At 51.1% G+C, this 16351-nt stretch overlaps 6 protein-coding genes across 6 annotated transcripts; 4 read left to right on the top strand and 2 right to left on the bottom strand.

The window, feature by feature from the left end:
* The first annotated feature begins 41 nt into the window (after window positions 1–41).
* On the top strand, window positions 42–2155 carry P153DRAFT_333969 (general substrate transporter). Its single transcript, XM_033665587.1, has 2 exons — window positions 42–361; window positions 416–2155. The coding sequence occupies exons 1-2, from the start codon at window positions 264–266 to the stop codon at window positions 1944–1946; spliced, it is 1629 nt and encodes a 542-aa protein (XP_033527455.1). The 5' UTR covers window positions 42–263; the 3' UTR covers window positions 1947–2155.
* P153DRAFT_178989 (uncharacterized protein) lies at window positions 2039–2559 on the bottom strand. The gene has a single exon (XM_033662360.1). It carries the CDS (start codon window positions 2402–2404, stop codon window positions 2132–2134), a length of 273 nt encoding a protein of 90 aa, XP_033527454.1. The 5' UTR covers window positions 2405–2559; the 3' UTR covers window positions 2039–2131.
* P153DRAFT_178996 (uncharacterized protein) lies at window positions 2552–3025 on the top strand. Its single transcript, XM_033662361.1, has one exon. It carries the CDS (start codon window positions 2700–2702, stop codon window positions 2985–2987), a length of 288 nt encoding a protein of 95 aa, XP_033527453.1. The 5' UTR covers window positions 2552–2699; the 3' UTR covers window positions 2988–3025.
* Window positions 3026–5940: 2915 nt separating this feature from the next.
* Window positions 5941–8187, top strand: P153DRAFT_283907 (uncharacterized protein; the record flags this gene model as incomplete). Its single annotated transcript, XM_033663289.1, has 1 exon — window positions 5941–8187. The coding sequence occupies one exon, from the start codon at window positions 5941–5943 to the stop codon at window positions 8185–8187; it is 2247 nt and encodes a 748-aa protein (XP_033527452.1).
* A 204-nt stretch (window positions 8188–8391) lies between these two features.
* Window positions 8392–9637, bottom strand: P153DRAFT_178958 (uncharacterized protein). Its single transcript, XM_033662359.1, has 2 exons — window positions 9513–9637; window positions 8392–9461 (listed from the first exon to the last, which is right to left on the bottom strand). Exon 2 carries the CDS (start codon window positions 9260–9262, stop codon window positions 8597–8599), a length of 666 nt encoding a protein of 221 aa, XP_033527451.1. The 5' UTR covers window positions 9263–9461; window positions 9513–9637; the 3' UTR covers window positions 8392–8596.
* A 1272-nt stretch (window positions 9638–10909) lies between these two features.
* P153DRAFT_373676 (Pkinase-domain-containing protein) lies at window positions 10910–16262 on the top strand (the record flags this gene model as incomplete). The annotated part of the gene is made up of 6 exons (XM_033669470.1): window positions 10910–11621; window positions 11670–11744; window positions 11793–14100; window positions 14567–14657; window positions 14713–15423; window positions 15486–16262. The coding sequence occupies 6 exons, from the start codon at window positions 10910–10912 to the stop codon at window positions 16260–16262; spliced, it is 4674 nt and encodes a 1557-aa protein (XP_033527450.1).
* Window positions 16263–16351: the final 89 nt, after the last annotated feature.

Here is a 16351-nt window from a genome sequence, read left to right as displayed (position 1 = left end):
CACTAGTCCTGTCGAGAGCCTTTCATGGCCACTACGCGTCAGTCGGCTCCTCCTCCACTGTCGGGGCAAAGTCACTAGCGTGTTGACTCCACACGTCCCCAGAATCCAAGGCCAGGCAGACCCGTGCTCATGGGATCCCACATGCCTGGCGTGTACAGACGCTCGCACGTATATAAACGTGGCACACCCCCCTCGACCATAATTTCACCCACACTCGAGTCACCCAGTTGCCATCTTTGCTTCTTCCAGAGACATCAGCTATCATGGGTGCCGCATTTGGAAAGCCGACAGGCGTCCCAGGTTCCTCTGGGCCTGCCATTATGGTCGGATTGTTCGTCGCCTTCGGTGGTGTTCTCTTCGGGTATGTTAACTTCCTTGCAACGTTATGACGAATATGGTAACTAACGCTTTGCAGCTATGATACGGGAACCATTGGTGGTATTCTCGCCATGCCATACTGGCGGAGATCGTTCAGCACGGGTTACATCAATCCGACGGACAACTACGCGGATATCACTTCAGGCGAAAAGTCCTTGATCGTTTCCATCCTTTCTGCTGGTACCTTCTTCGGAGCTCTTGCTGCCGCTCCTGCTGCGGATGCCCTTGGTCGTGTTCTTGGCCTAGTCACCTCAACCCTTGTCTTCACTGTCGGAGTTGTTCTTCAGACCATCTCCACTGCCCAACCACTGTTCATCGTCGGTCGTGTGCTTGCTGGATTCGGAGTTGGTATGATCTCTGCGACCATCCCGCTCTACCAGTCGGAAACCAGCCCCAAGTGGATTCGTGGTCTCGTTGTCGGTTGCTACCAGTTTGCCATTACCGTCGGTCTTCTGATCGCCGCCATCGTGAACAACTCTACCAAGGACCGCAATGACAGTGGATCTTACCGTATCCCCATCGCCGTTCAGTTCGCATGGGCACTTATCATCTTTGCCGGTTGCGCCATCCTCCCGGAGACTCCCCGTTGGTACATCAAGAAGGGTCGCCCGGAGAAGGCCGCCAAGTCTCTCTCGAGGCTTAGGAAGCTCCCGATGGACCACCCCGCCCTCGTTGAGGAGCTCGGTGAGATCACCGCCAACCACGAGTACGAACTGTCTTTGGGCAAGGCCTCTTACCTCGACTGCTTCAAGGGCAACCTTGGCAAGCGTCTTGCGACTGGTTGCGGTCTCCAGGCCCTCCAGCAGCTTACTGGTATCAACTTCATCTTCTACTACGGTACTTCGTTCTTCCAGAACTCCGGCATCAGGAACCCCTTCATCATTGGTATGATTACGGCCTGCGTCAACGTTGGATCCACCATTCCTGGTCTTTACCTTGCTGATAGGTGGGGTCGTCGCAACCTTCTCCTCTTCGGCGCTATTGGCATGGCCATCTCCCAATTCGTTGTCGCCATCGTCGGAACTGTCGCCGGTATTGACAACCTTGCTGCTCAGAAGTCTTTGATCGCTTTCGTCTGCATCTACATCTTCTTCTTCGCCTGCTCATGGGGCCCCATCGCCTGGGTCGTCACCGGAGAGATCTTCCCTCTCAAGGTCCGCGCCAAGTCGCTCTCCATGACCACCGCCACCAACTGGCTCCTCAACTTCGGCATCGGTTACGCTACACCCTACATGGTCGACCCCGGCCCAGGTAACGCCAACATGGGCGTCAAGGTCTTCTTCCTCTGGGGTGGATGCTGCTTCATCTGTGTCTTCTTCGTCTGGGCCATGATCTACGAGACCAAGGGTCTTTCCCTCGAGCAGGTCGACGAGATGTACGGCAAGGTCAGCCAGGCTTGGAAGTCCAAGGGCTTCGTTCCCACCGTTTCTTTCCAGGATGTCCAGGACGTTCAGGCCGGTGGTCGCCGCATGAGCTTGACCGACGCCGAGCTCGAGGCTTCCCGCAAGAGGAGCGCCCAGTACAACGAGAACTACAACGCCTACGAGAAGCCAATCAACACCGTTTAGATGTTGATATGACGGGATGGATTTCTATGCGGACACGAATATGTACGAGCATGGAGATGGAAGTTGGCAGGTGTTGTTTTTGTAAAGTGCAGCTTTTTCAGCGGCTTTCGCGATTGCGACCCCATTGTATATATCACCTCTGAATTACGAGTGTAATGGATTTCTCGACGTTTTAATAAACATGTTTAACTCATCATCTTCAATGTGCTTTGAACTCTGCCAATTTGTGACTTTTGCGACTGACATTTCCATACCCATGGCGCAAATGTTTCACATCGTACCAGCCCCCAAACCAAACCAAAACAACACAATACATCCCATCTCCAATTCCCTCTCAATACACCCATTCCCCCCAGCAACCCAAAGCCCCCAATAGTCCACCTACCCACCTGCGCATCCCAATCTCCACATCGCAACCCAATCCATCCCGTCGATCCCCCCAAAACCATGCACCACATATTGCGGGGTAGCCCCAAGCTAACCCGCAGCGCCACCAACGCTAACGCACAATCTCATCACCACCACCATCATCATCTGCATCATCATGACCGCCTGCCGCTATGATGCACATGCATGTGCTGGCCTGCTCCTGCTGTCGTAGTAGTAGGTACACGGGAGGGAGGGACTACCGTACACGCGTCTCGGCGACGCTTGCGCTGTCGCTGGCTGACGCTCGCATGCGCCTCGGTGTGCCGTGCCGCGCCTGCTAGCTAAGTACCCCAGATCTGCGGGCGTCAGCGGCGTTGCTTTGCGATGCGATCGATGGTTTGTATACGATGGAGTTTCGCTAGGCTGGTGTGCGTGCATATTGGGAGTGCGATGAGATTGAGATTGAGATTGTCGGGCGGGATGGAATGGGATGGGATGGGATTGGATTGGGCACGTTTGTGGAGATTGGGGTTAGGGTTAAGTCGATCGGGACTATCGTTTTGGGGATGTATCGTGCATATCTACTATGATGTGTACGTAGGTATGTTTGTGTGTATGTACGTAGGTACAGCATTGCAATCCAACGCAGTGGATCGGATTGGGAGCAGGTGAGATGATGCACGGCGCCATGCTATGAGGTCAGATGAGACAAGAGGGAGGGTAGTTCGTGAGGTGGGACCTGGTTCTCGGTTGCCTACCTCCCGGGAGTGAGCATGTGACTACCTGGGCTTTTCGTCTTGGAGTGACATCGAGCACAACGTTCTATGGCTATGTATGTCTTGGTTGGATACTAATAACCAGGGTTTTGGCAAGGCGGTGCTATGACCCTTTGTCAGGCTTCTTACCGTATCTTTAGGATTCTTACGACCTAGAGCCAGGCCTGCGGTAAGTTCGCATCGCATTGCATCATGTATGAAACGTTCAGTCCCGGTTTGTGCGACGTGTTCGTCTCGGCGTACGGTCTCGTATATACCCGTATACTTGGATTGCTCTACTTACTTTTTCGACGCGCTACGCCTAGTCTGTCATAGATTTCTATAACGCAGGCCCTGTGTGCATCTGGAAAGGTTATTCGGACGTTTTATACGATCCTCGATGTCATGGTTAGGTGGCCTTGCATTTTCTTGGTATGACAGCCTGACACAGTATACAACGACAGTTCTCAAAGGGCAATCAAACACAAACGCAACCATGAATAAACACTATCACGTCGGCATACCGACCATAACCCCGCAAGCCAGTTTCGCTGGGACGAATCACTTATGGACTTTGCGGGATAGTCTTCAGCTGTCTGAGTTGAATTTAAGTAATCAACAAGAGAGGTTTATATATGGCGGTTTCTGAACTCATCACCTGGATGAGGAGCTGGATACACCACGATTCTGTGTATGTGTTACCATGATTCGGTTTTTTGTGTCGAATCGCTGCTACTAGGTTCCTTCATATGGCGTGGAATACCGCTAAAGGCTAGCTTTTCTGTGAAATTCGTGGTGGTGCTGCCTACTAGAGGCATGTTTTGCTCTCAGGCGGCAACGGAAAACTTCCAGAAGGCATGTATGGGATGCACTTAGTCGTGAGGCTCGCGGTCTAGTGAGTGACCAGTAACGTTGTTGTAGGTCTGATAAAATGTAATCCGATATTCAAACAACTCTCGGGTCTAACTGCACCTTCGAGATCTGGGAACAGATTCATGGAATCGAAGACGCGACGTCAATCGCCAGTGAGATTTTCTGAGAGCACATACCTGAAAAGGCATTCTCGTACGCTTTTCGTCGCAAAAGCTCAGCTGTGTTCGCAGCTTGTTGTTCAATCATGAGTAATGCCGCAATTCGGATGGCTTGGTGTTCTCGGCGAGCATTCTCCCGTTGATCGTCTACCATAGCGACAATGTAGTGCTCAGTCTGAAAAACACTAGGGGTTAACTGTTGGACAGCATTAAAGTGCAGCACTTCCTTGATTACTGGTTATTCACTTTAACGCATTCTTTTCCCTTGCCAAACTTATTTTTCAGCCGCGACAACCCCCTGTCGACAGATTCAAGACAACGAATAGTGTTGAGTTCTTCGTGTATCTCAGGATCAGTAGCTATGACAAGTACATGTCGATTTTCCATGAACAATCTCATTTCCATCACAAACTTTTCTCCAACGATAACATCATGACCTAGACTTTCCAACAACAGGAAATCAACAACGGTAGCGCTTTTGCTGTCGTAAACTACTTATCACCTAGGTTTATTGACTGAGAATACGGAGCAGTTTCCAATTTTCAATTGTGTGATTTTCACTAATCAATCCTTGTGTTCTGCCAATGTTTTTTTGTTTCAACGAAGGCAATTCTCATGAGAACAAGTGCAGCCATTTGGACAAAATATAGATTGTGCGAGATAGCGTTGTTATTAGCAGTGCTAGTTAGTTTGGGTACCAACAATCAGAAATAACCTTCCTCATCAAGCGAACGACCTTTCTATTTTCTGTTCTTGGCCTATCTTCAGGTGGTACTTGGTGGTATAATTTTCGATTCAAGGCTTGGGCTATGCAGTTTGAACAATTGTTGTCTGTGTATGTCGTTATTATAGTTGGTTCCCTTTGTATGTCAAATAGCAGAGGAAAGCTCAGTTGTGTGCTACCTAGTTTCTGTATCATAACCAGGAAATCTTCGCAATTTGGTTCTGGTGTCTTTGATTTTGTTTCGTTCTACAACCAGGTGATATGGAAGGCGAAGCTCGTTTGGATGGATGGCTGGTATTTTCAAAGCTATGTTCATACGCCGCAAGCCTTAGCGATGGACTAGAAGATCTGAATAACGCAAGTCAGATTGGTTCTGTTATCGTTGAGTGATTGCATTGTTTGTAAAGTCCTCGACGAATCCATGAGTAGATGTGTTGTTATCCTTATTAGGTCTATACGCGGCATTAAAGTAACATTGAAAATTCAGTTGATAGCCACGCAAAGGCTGAACGGAATGTATTAAACATCTGTGCAACTAGATCCTTCGTCAGTTTCTGGAGTTTCTTTCTATGGCGTGGTTTCTTGGTTGCATTCTCAAGAACGCTAACTCGAGTGAAAAGCAAGGAAGCAAAATGTTTGTGGCGATGTGGGTATGAGAAGACGATGCAAGGTAGATCAGCTTCTTTGAATTGAAGCTCAATTTAATAGATTTTCCTCTCCTCTTACGGAAAGCGAGATTGTGACGATAGGCGTACATTACTTCGATGGTGCGACATTGTTGGGCAGCAGTCTATGTTGTCGGTCACTGTACGAACATGGTTGGCTCAAGGTGTAAGCTCATCTGTATCACTCAGACTTGCACTCCGCCCCATCTATCGTTCTGATGATCGGTGTGTCAATGTTTGGCGTACAAGGCTCCCTACAACGTATGTGAAGGGGCGATCCAATCGTAGGAATTGTGGCTGAGCATGCCTGACCGGTGAACCTGCCTCGCATATACCTCTGAGGTATCCGTCAGCTGGCAACTTCAGAAATAAAAAACTCCTACCATTCACCTTTTCCAGCCAACCTGGAATACTCTCAGTAACGTGTCGGCGTGTAGCCCGGCTGGAGACATGGCAACGGCGGTCTACTACCCTGACGAACCACTTCAGGAAGGCGAAATTCGGCTCATCAGGCTGTTGGCCGGAGAATGGACCACTTCGATACAATGCCATTTGTTCCGTGCCGACACTGAAACGCTGCAGTATCGTGCACTTTCGTACGTGTGGGGATCCCAGCGAGTAACTCGACCCGTGCTCGTCAACGGCGTGATTTGTCAGCTCACATTCAATCTCGAAAGCGCGTTACGACACCTACGAGAAAAATACAAAGACGGGCTTGTTCTCTGGGTGGATGCACTGTGTATTAATCAGGATGACGTTAAAGAGAGAACGCAACAGGTGCAGCTGATGGGCCAAATATATCAGAGCTGTCAAGAGGTCATCGTCTACCTTGGAGACCGGCTTGAGAGTGCTGCGCGACCACCTGCAGTCATTAGCTTCGATCCAGATACGCCTCCCAAACTCGAGGTGTTAGATATTCATCATAAATTTCATTCTCAGCGAGAGGTCAGTGTGTGCCAGGTTTTTGAATTCCTTCACAGATTGAGTCACGATTACCACCTTGATAGCACAGCTGTATTCTCTCGCAATGGAGAAAAAGGCAGTGACGAATGGAACGCGAACTTCGACACCAATCGGATAAAACTTTTCGAAGCTCTTAGAAGACTGATGTACCCTCCCTTCACGCCATTCTGGAATCGAATATGGGTAGTACAAGAGCTCGTATTTGCCCCCCAGATTATTGTCGTTCATGGCACTATATCAGCCCCGTGGAGTATGTTTGCGAGGGCTGCATCAAGCTACATCAATCACAGTCTTGCATGCTGCTCTAGAACAGCCACACAATTGCCTCGAGATCAGATGAAAGTTCTCATCGATTGCAGTCATCGCATCTTAGACATTGAGAAGCTTCGGGATAGAAAGGATCTGAACTATAAATCGATTACCAAAACCGATGCCCTGCAAAGCGATAGAGACAGATCATTGCTGGCATTGCTATGCAAATTCCGAGATCGAAAAGCGTCAGATCCACGAGACAAAGTGTATGCACTTCTCAGCATGGTTCAAGTTCCAGAAGGAGAACCGCATATGGCGCCAGACTACTCACTAAGTGAAGTAGATGTGTTTCGCAAAGCGACACTCGAAGCCATTTATGGGTCGAAATCCCTTCGTGTTTTCAGTACCGAGCTCGGAAGAAAGTTCAGAGACGATTTACCTTCATGGGTTCCGGATTGGGGTGCTCCCGGAGGTCATACATATAGCATACGAGCAGAAGCTGCGGAGTTGTATGATGCGTGTCCTGGAACAGCAGTTACTAGGGATGTGGTCCGAGAAGAAGCTCCCTGCCAACTGTCGGTTCAAGGTGTAAGAATTGCCATGGTAGAGCATGTAGATGTGCTCATGTTGGGGGACGATGCAGATGCTTGCCGAGACACACTTAGACGATGGTGGGATCATGTGCCTTTCGAAGATGGAAACTATTTCTGGAGAATCATATGCGCGGATGTCGTTCATGCTCGGCATCCAGGTGTCAAGGTTCGACGAACGATATACGACGACGAGTTGTCCTTCATAACCTGGGCGCAACTATCAAAGCGATCACCGTTTAAAGAATCTTGCAAAGGGAGCTTTGAAAGTCAGAAGAACGACCATATGTGGTCGGATGCAGCGAGGGCATGGAGGGAAGTGCTCCTCCTTTGGCCCGATATGGTACGGTCAGATTTATTATCTCTGTCAAGGTGGTTCTGTCGCTGTGTCATTCCTCACAGTTACATTGCCAACCTGCAAGAGCTCACACAACGAGTGAGGAAGTTGTTGCGTTTTACTAGCCCTTGCGTGTATTCTGAAGACCAGCTGCTTCATAGCTCTGGAGATACCCGGCAGGACGCACCTTGGAAAGAGTTTCGCGGCCTAATCTGGAACCGGCTAATCCAAACGTATGGTCCAGAGGTCAAGCTCGACCCCCGCCCAAGGGAGAATCTTGTATCGACCATAGACCACACAATCATGGCGGCCACTCTTTCTCGGCGTCTAATTCGTACCGGCAATGGCTACATAGGGCTTGGACCGGCGGCCACGATGGTAGGCGATGAAGTGTTCATATTGAGAGGAGGAAAAACGCCGTTTGTTCTACGTAGATCGCGGCGAGACCTCGTATACGAAGTCGTGGGCGATTGTTATATGCAAGGACTGATGTATGGTGAAGGTAGAGAGGGTATTGAACCAGAGGATGGGTGGGAGAATATTGTGCTTATATAGCGTGTCTACATCCCTTTATTCTCAAGTGGCCAGTGACCTTGGTAAGTTTGATTGGGAAGACTTAGTGAGTAGTGATGGGAGATGTGCTGGACTAATCTGATATCGTCCATATGAGTTCGAAATAGATCATTCATAATAGTATGAGCGAATGTTTGCTCAGAACTGCTGCGTGTGATAAATCAACTGGATGTAGTTGGTAACTCAAACCTAGACTTCACTTCAACATTCTCAACCCAATGTCGCGTATTCGTCTGCTCCATACACTTTGGAATGCGTTACCTTGCACCAAACCATCCCTTAATCTATTGGTTGTTCTACACATCATGCCGAACAAGACTAGGATCGCTCCAAGCAAGTTTGATTACCCATAACTGCGTCGAACATAGGACTGTTGAACTCTGATTCCCACCTAATGAACGATTTGGTCTGGGCGAGCTATCCAACGGTCCGAGAATACAAGGTTGTCTTCAACTGTAAGCTTAACATTCGCGTAGTCAAACAAATCATGGGATGGATTGTACTCGAGGAGAACTTTGCCATGCGTGTTGGCAAAGACTCCGATGAGTTGATATAATTCATCAGGACCCCTGGGTATGTAGTCGATGACCACTGGCGGGGCAGCGCTGGGTATCAAGGTCTGAAGTCTCGTTGCGATTTGCCCGACTTCGTTGGCGTACAAGAGCAGACCGGGCAAAGCAGCCTCAGGAGGTTGCGTACGGATTCTTGGTGTGATGATAAACGCCTTCGGGTTGCTAGTGTAGCCGAGGATGCCCCCTGGGTAAGCCAAATTCCAGAGGCCTTCCTCATGCCACGCAGGGCCGTCGCCAGATCCTAAACCCATCCAAATCACGTCGTGGTGAAATTGGGACTGACCGTTGACGAAGGAGGGATTTTCAAAGAAGTGGGATATCCAAAGACCTTCTTCTGAAATTACGATGACCGAAGTACATCCGTATAGGTTGATTACGCCAGTGTCGAGAGGTACATTTCGAAAATGTAACGTCTTGGAGGATGTTGCGCCGTAAGTACCCAGAGGTCGATGTTGCAGAAGGTCTGTAAGATACAACGCCTCCATAGTGTATTCAAGTTGCAGCCTCGTACTGAGGTAATGGGGTGATGTATTAGATCTAGTATCGCCTCAATGTAGATGGGACTAAGAACTGGAAAGGTGAAAGGGATTCCTCCTAATTTATATTGCAGCACGTCCTGTACCACGTGTCAGCGCCAATCTCGAGTAAAATCACGTCAGGATGCATTGGTTCTGTGGCCGTTGCCTGTTTCTTCTCAGCCGGTGGTGAGCCAACCAAGATAGGATGGAGGCCAACATTGAACAGATGATACGCGACTCTATGCTTGGACCAACTTGCTGAGTGGGGTTGCCGATGTCTGTCCAGGCGAGGCTAGGTCCTTCCATTCGAGACATACATCTGTTCTAGCACTTTCATCCTCCACCCACTGAGCGAATTCGACGACCAGACGCATCCGCGATTGTAGGTCGTACACGTGTTGTTCTTGTCTGAAAGTGAATAGTTGTTATTGCTATATTCTATCAAATGACTGAACCGCAGAAGTAGTGTTTATCAAGAGTCTTGGTTATTTCTAAGAGCTATTAGGAGACAAAGATGGCGTTTTCTATGCATCGCGAGTCAGTGAGCAAAGCAAGATGTTGCTGCCTGGATTTCGTCACGTTTCGCACAGACACCACTTTAGCTTTGGGCCTAACCCGATTGGCGTGACGCGACGCGGCGACGCGGTGGCACCTTCCCCAGAAGTCTCACAGCTCGGGACATTTTCGAGGTCTGCTTTTCTCACTTTTGACGTCTGCGCAGGAGTTCGCGCTGGTTTTGCTACAGAGGTGCGTCATCATGTGTGCTGCAATGGCAATTTGGAGACGTAAAATGGGCGAAATCGAGCTGATGCCTTGCAGAAGATCCGTCCCTGGGGTAGCCCTCGCGTCGTTGTCGCCTCCTGCATCTGCCTCTCCACACAGGCGAACGTCTGCCTCGACCGCCGCGCGCCTATAAAGACTCTCGCAACGTCTACGCTGTGCCTGAACTGCCCGCATTATACTAGTAATCGAGATTGTCGTTTTCGAAACTCATATACAATTCTTGCGCCTGCTGGAATTGGACAACCACTACGTCACCTGTATCTGTAGAGCAGGCGCCTCACGACCACTAAGGAGTGGATACTATACACGGGCATCATCGCAAGGGACGTTGCGCCATCTGAAGCAGCCTGTTCGGAGTACAGCCCTCGCCGAGTAGATAGAAGGAGGTCTGGCGGTAATCAAGGCAGGTGACAGGATAAGCCTTGCACAAAGCATCGTTGCTTTTTCGTGGAGTGCGCCAGCACCTTCACTGACCCATTAGCTTGGAAAATATAGCAGGAGTCCTGTTGGTCGCCGGTTGTGCTCGTTGCTGCAGCAAGTGGTACTGCACGTAGTCGGACCTTTCACTCATAACCGACACAGACCAAGGCGACGCCCTCGCTGACCGTGTGGCCGCCCAGGTTTCTCTGCTGTCGTAGCAACCAACACTGGACTGCGCTACCCCTCAACGCGAAACTCTTGCGACCCCGCGACAGGTTGCTGACAGCCCCAATCATTGTCCCACTCACTTCTCTGCTTGTTAGCTCCGCGCAAAGCTCGAGCGCGTCTCTTTCCAGACGACAGCATCAATTTTATACAGGTTCTCAGCGATACACTGACGCCACCATAACTATGAGCGACGAACCAACTCAGCCAGCCACCCAGCCGGTGCTTGATCCACGCCGACTGGGAAGGAATAATTCAGGCTTGAACGACGAGGACATTGCTGATGTGCTTTTGATACTTCATCCTGCCACACCCACCGCTATTAAGATCGTGGAGCTCGCCGCTGAGACTCGCCCCGAGCATGTGCTCTTCCGTCGCAACTCTCTTGATTCGATGAGCGGGTCCCTAACCGATATTGAGGAGCAAGAAACGATCATCATCAATGCTTCTGGGGAGAGAGTGGGCCATGGATCTCGAGCAGGCGCCGACCTCGCCCTACGCATGTCCTCAGTACGGAATCTGCGATTCAGGCAGCTTGGCTTCATCTTCGGACGTAATCCAAACAGCGCGGATATCGTCTTTGGGCAAGATACCGGCAAGCGAATCAGCAACCAGCACTTCCGGATATACCTGAACTCAGATGGTATCATCATGATTGAGGACATGTCTACTAATGGTACAATTGTTGACGATCAGCTGCTGAGCCACAAAATGAAGCGCTTCAACAAGATACGGATGCTCAGTTCAGGATCCATCATCTCAATACAAAACTCTAACGAATCTGAGATGATCAGGTTCATTGTTCGTATACCTGCGCGGGTCTCATACATGGATCGCTTCCGTGACAATCTACGACATTTCATCACTGAGTGTGCTGAAACTGGCAACAAAGAGAAAGGTAACTTGCTTCCTTACAGGCTCAATGGCATTCGCTGACGTGATGCAGCCTTGCAGCGAATCAGTAAGCAATGCAGTGGACCGAGCATGAAATGGGATGGTGGAGCAAATTACAATCTCATCGGTATGTCCGTTCGATGCGATACATGACTTTCTTTGCTCATTCTCTCAGGTCAGATTGGCAAAGGCGCATTTGCCACTGTTCACCAGCTAGCCACCAAAATGGAAGGTAAGCTTCTCGCTGCGAAGGAGCTCGAAAAGCGTCGCTTCATGAAGAATGGCCAGTTGGATAAGAAGATCGACAACGAGATGAAGATCATGCAAAGCCTGCGACATCCAAACGTAGTCGAATTCGTCGAATATCACGACCAAGGCGACTACTTGTACATCATCATGGAGTTTGTGCGGTGCGGTGATCTGCAAGCGTACCTTCATCAGCAAGGGCCACTGAAGGAGTCTCTGGTGAGAACTATCGCGCAACAGATACTGAGCGCTCTCAACTATCTTCATCGCTCTAAAATCACACATCGAGATATCAAACCGGACAACATCCTCATCGCAGATCTCGATCCCTTCACTGTAAAGTTATCTGATTTCGGTCTGTCAAAGGTCGTCAAGCATGACGAGACATTTCTCAAGACCTTTTGTGGTACTCTACTTTACTGCGCACCAGAAGTGTTTCCTGAATACAGCACAGGCCCTTCCAAGGGAACTAAACGCCGACGAGGCACAAAACAGTATCATTCATACAGCTCCTCAGTAGACATCTGGTCATTCGGTGGCGTACTATGGTACTGTCTCTGTGGCCAACCACCTTTCAAAGGCATTGCAGACGCCACGGGCGAGGCGATGTTCAACAACATCATGGCGACTCCACTTGATCCGTCGCCTTTACAAAAGGCCGGGGTCTCGGCTCCATGTATCGATCTCCTGACACGCATGCTTCGAACTGATCCTGCAACGCGTCCCACAGATCGCGAATGCCTCAACCATCCATGGCTGAAGGAGGGTGCAGTGCTACCGGTCGACCCTACGCTTCAAGCCATTGCCGAGGAAGACGAGTCACAAGACGCAGAGGACCAGTTGTCGCAACTGCATATTCAAGAAGAGATTCCTGAGTCTGACGAGGAAAGCGATATCTTGTCCGACGACGAGCTAATCCAACTCGTCAACCCAAAACGTATCCGCCCGGACCCCCGGTTTCCACGAGACCAGCTACGTGATGCTACGGAATCCAGTATAGATGCGTCTTTCCAGCCCGAGCATTTTATTGACGACGACGAGAGTTTCAGGCTCATGCCTGCGCCAGGACGGGCACGCTTGTTTGGCGAGATTGGTCAGTCGGCTCTCCAAAGTTCAGGTATCCTGAACGCCCATGCAACCAACGCGCTGTCTGAAGAGGAGGCTGCAGCAATCATTTCACGGGATGGAGTTCAGTCGTTCAGTCATGCTGTCGGTGGAACACCATTCCAGGGTCCGTTTACGGCGCCTTCTCAACTTGACGGCGGCCTCTCGTCGCCTAGTCTTTTGGGAGCCGAGTCTCTTGTTCGAGAAATGAACATGACGTCTCCATACTCGCCGGTCTCGGGGACTCACACGCCCGGACCAACAACCCCTCGTACGCCTGAGGTAGTACAGCACAACTCGTTGACCGAGTCTTCGAAAGAATTTAGCCAGATCAGCGAACCCACGCCGAAAGCAAGAGCGCCAGGACTGAACCGACAGATTAGTCTGCCGTTGACTGCTTCGTACTACTACGATCCGTTGGATCCCAGTACACACAACGCAGAGTACGCTTCCAAGGTGAGCGGATACGACTTTTTGTCGGCGGGCAGAGATCTCACTACAGGGACATCTGTGTACGAAGACACGGTTCGAGCATCAGACACCAGTAGCCATTCCGAGGCGTCACATACGGGTGTAGCATCGTCCCCCTCGGCAGAAGTGCCTTGTGTGCCTGCCGAACTTGATATCGAACTCCTCCCAAAGCACTTGGGTAAGCTAGTAGCAACGGCAGACTCGTTCGCTCCGAACCTCACTCTCAACATTGACCGAAGCAAAACGTCGTGGGGTCGGTTCAGCAATAACACGATTGTATACGAGGACAGAGGCGACACTCGCATCCCCAAGACGGCCTTTATCATCTTCTGGTACTCGTCTGGGGGCGACAGGGCTGAGACGGTACAGGAGTTGAGTCAGAAGGGCAAAGACTGGACGAGCCTCAAGGAGCTGAATGTCGGTATCTGGACATGCGCGACACATGGCATCTCGATCAACGGCAAGCATCTCAGGCAGAAGGATGAGCGTGGACGGGCGTTGTTTGGACACCTCAATAGCGGCGATATCATACAAGTTTATCACGATCCGAATGGGACGACTTGCATGAAGTTTCGGTGCGAGTTCTACATCGGAACAGGTCGGCAGGCGAGAAAGGCAGAGGAGAGCTTTCAGGTGCGGGTTGGGAATAAACTTGGGCAGGAGTAGGGGTTTTCAACAAGGCAGGTTGGGAGGTGTCTAGCGGGCGTTTGGGATGAAAGATTAGGGTGTATGTGTTTTCCGCTTGTCAAGAGCATTTTACTGGCGTTCAGTATTGGGGAGGGAGTGTTCGTTTGACGTCGCGAGATGTGTGTTTCTTTTGAAGGGTAGGGACGAGTTTGTTCATGTACGAGTACACCTAGGTGGGGGAGATGTTTAGCACAGAATTATGGTCAAGAAAAGAGATGGAATGACACGATATACAAAATAAACACTCGTTCATGTTTTGCTGAGAATGCGGAAGTATGACATAGTTGAGGCCAGCCAATCAAGGCCTAGTCAATAAGCGGAAGTGACATCTGGCTCCAACCAGGGTCCTTCAAGTCCGCAGCTCCACGTTGCGTGTCCATCTTGATTCCCCACATGTCGTCCTGACGACTCGTCTTCCACCACCTCAACCTCCGTCATGAGGAACTTCTGGGCGCTCCCGGCAGTGTTGCGCATAGCCGTGGCGAGTCAGCACGCCTTCAGTGTGTTTGACGATCTGCTTGCCTTTCCCCAGGTATGACGCGCTGCATCCGAGATAAGACGCCTGGACATGTGCTGACTACACCCAGTACGCAGTTGTGTGGCCCGACACATTCATCGCCGAAGACGAGGCCACGGCCCTCCTCGCGCAACACGCACCCCGCAGCTCAGGCTCCGCGCCGCTCGAACCGCAAGAGACGCAGGAGCTGTCGAAGCGCGATCCGCTCTCTGCAGACACGCCACCGACCGACGATGCGCTCGAGCAGACGTACGAAGCCGTGGTGCTAGGCGGGCAGCGCTACCTCTGCAGCATCCCCACGATCCCCGAAGAAGTGCCGCAGAACAGCACCACGACGGCCGAGGAAGCAAAGGCCGAGGAGGAGAAGGAGCTGATGCGCGCCACAGACCGCGGCTGGGAGCTGCTCGAGGGCATGAAGGGAAACTGCATCTACTACCTCAGCGGCTGGTGGAGCTACAGCTTCTGCTACAAGGACGAGGTCAAGCAGTTTCACCAGCTGCCCCCCAGTCGCGGCATTCCCATGTATCCGCCTGTTGAGGACACGAGCGTGTGGAGCTTCGTGTTGGGCAGATACCCCAAAGACGATAAGCGCAAGACGCTGGGCAGCGAGCAGGGCACCAAGGAGACGTTCGACGACGAGGGCAACATGGCGCATCACGAGGAGAAGGGTATGGAGATTCCGCGCCTCGAGTCAAAGGGCTCGAGCAGGTACATGGTCCAGCAACTGTCCGGCGGCACGCAGTGTGACCTGACAGGCAAGGACCGTAAAATCGATGTTCAGGTATGTACACTACCCCCATACAACATCACACTACACTACACACACACACTAACACCCCCAAGTTCCACTGCAACCCGCAATCCGCCGACCGCATCGCCATGATAAAAGAAACAAGCACCTGCTCCTACCTCATGATCGTCGACACCCCCCGCCTCTGCAACGACATCGCCTTCCAGCCCCCCCAGGAAAACCTCGCCCACCCCATCTCCTGCCGCCCCGTCGTCCCCGCCTCCGACCTCCCCGCCTGGGAAACCCTGCGCCTCGAAGCCCAGGCCCGCGAAGCTGACCGTCTCGCCGCGCTTAAACTCCAGAAGCAGAAGCTCAAAGATGCCCCGCCGGGGGCGCTGAAGGATACGAGTAATCCCCTCCGCGACCTTGCGCAGTCCGCCAAACGCATCGTTATCGGCGGGATTGAAGTCGGTGCGCATCAGCTCGTTGGGTCTGAGGGGAAGGTTATCGAGAAGAGCGTCGTTGTGGGAGGCGGGAAAGAAACTTTCCTCGGCACTGTGGCGAGTAGTGATGGGAGCCAGATGACGGCGGAGCAGATGCGCGAGCTGATGATTACGGATCCAAAGGCTGTCGAGAAATTGAAGGCTAATCTGGATAAGTTGGCGGGGAGGAAGGGCTGGAAATTGGATCTTGTGGATACGCCGAGGGGTAGGGAGTTTCGCGGGATTATTGAGGTGGATGAGGAGGAGAAGGGGAAGAAGGGGAAGGGCGAGAAGAAGGACGAGGATAAAGCGGTCAAGGGTGGGGAGGGAGAAGCAGAGGAAGAATATGCGGACGAGGAAGAGGATGTGCAGGAGGGCAGTGAGGAGGTGTATAAAGATGAGCTGTAGTTTCTTTTTTTGCATCACGACGTATATGATTATTCTTCCACTTGAAACTTACTTTAAAATTTCCTAATCTCCTAGTGTTCATATTCGAA

The sequence above is a fragment of the Dothidotthia symphoricarpi genome (genome assembly GCF_010015815.1).
Source record: "Dothidotthia symphoricarpi CBS 119687 unplaced genomic scaffold P153scaffold_4, whole genome shotgun sequence".
NCBI classification, from domain to species: domain Eukaryota; kingdom Fungi; phylum Ascomycota; class Dothideomycetes; order Pleosporales; family Dothidotthiaceae; genus Dothidotthia; species Dothidotthia symphoricarpi.
This window is presented reverse-complemented; position numbering and strand designations above follow the sequence as displayed.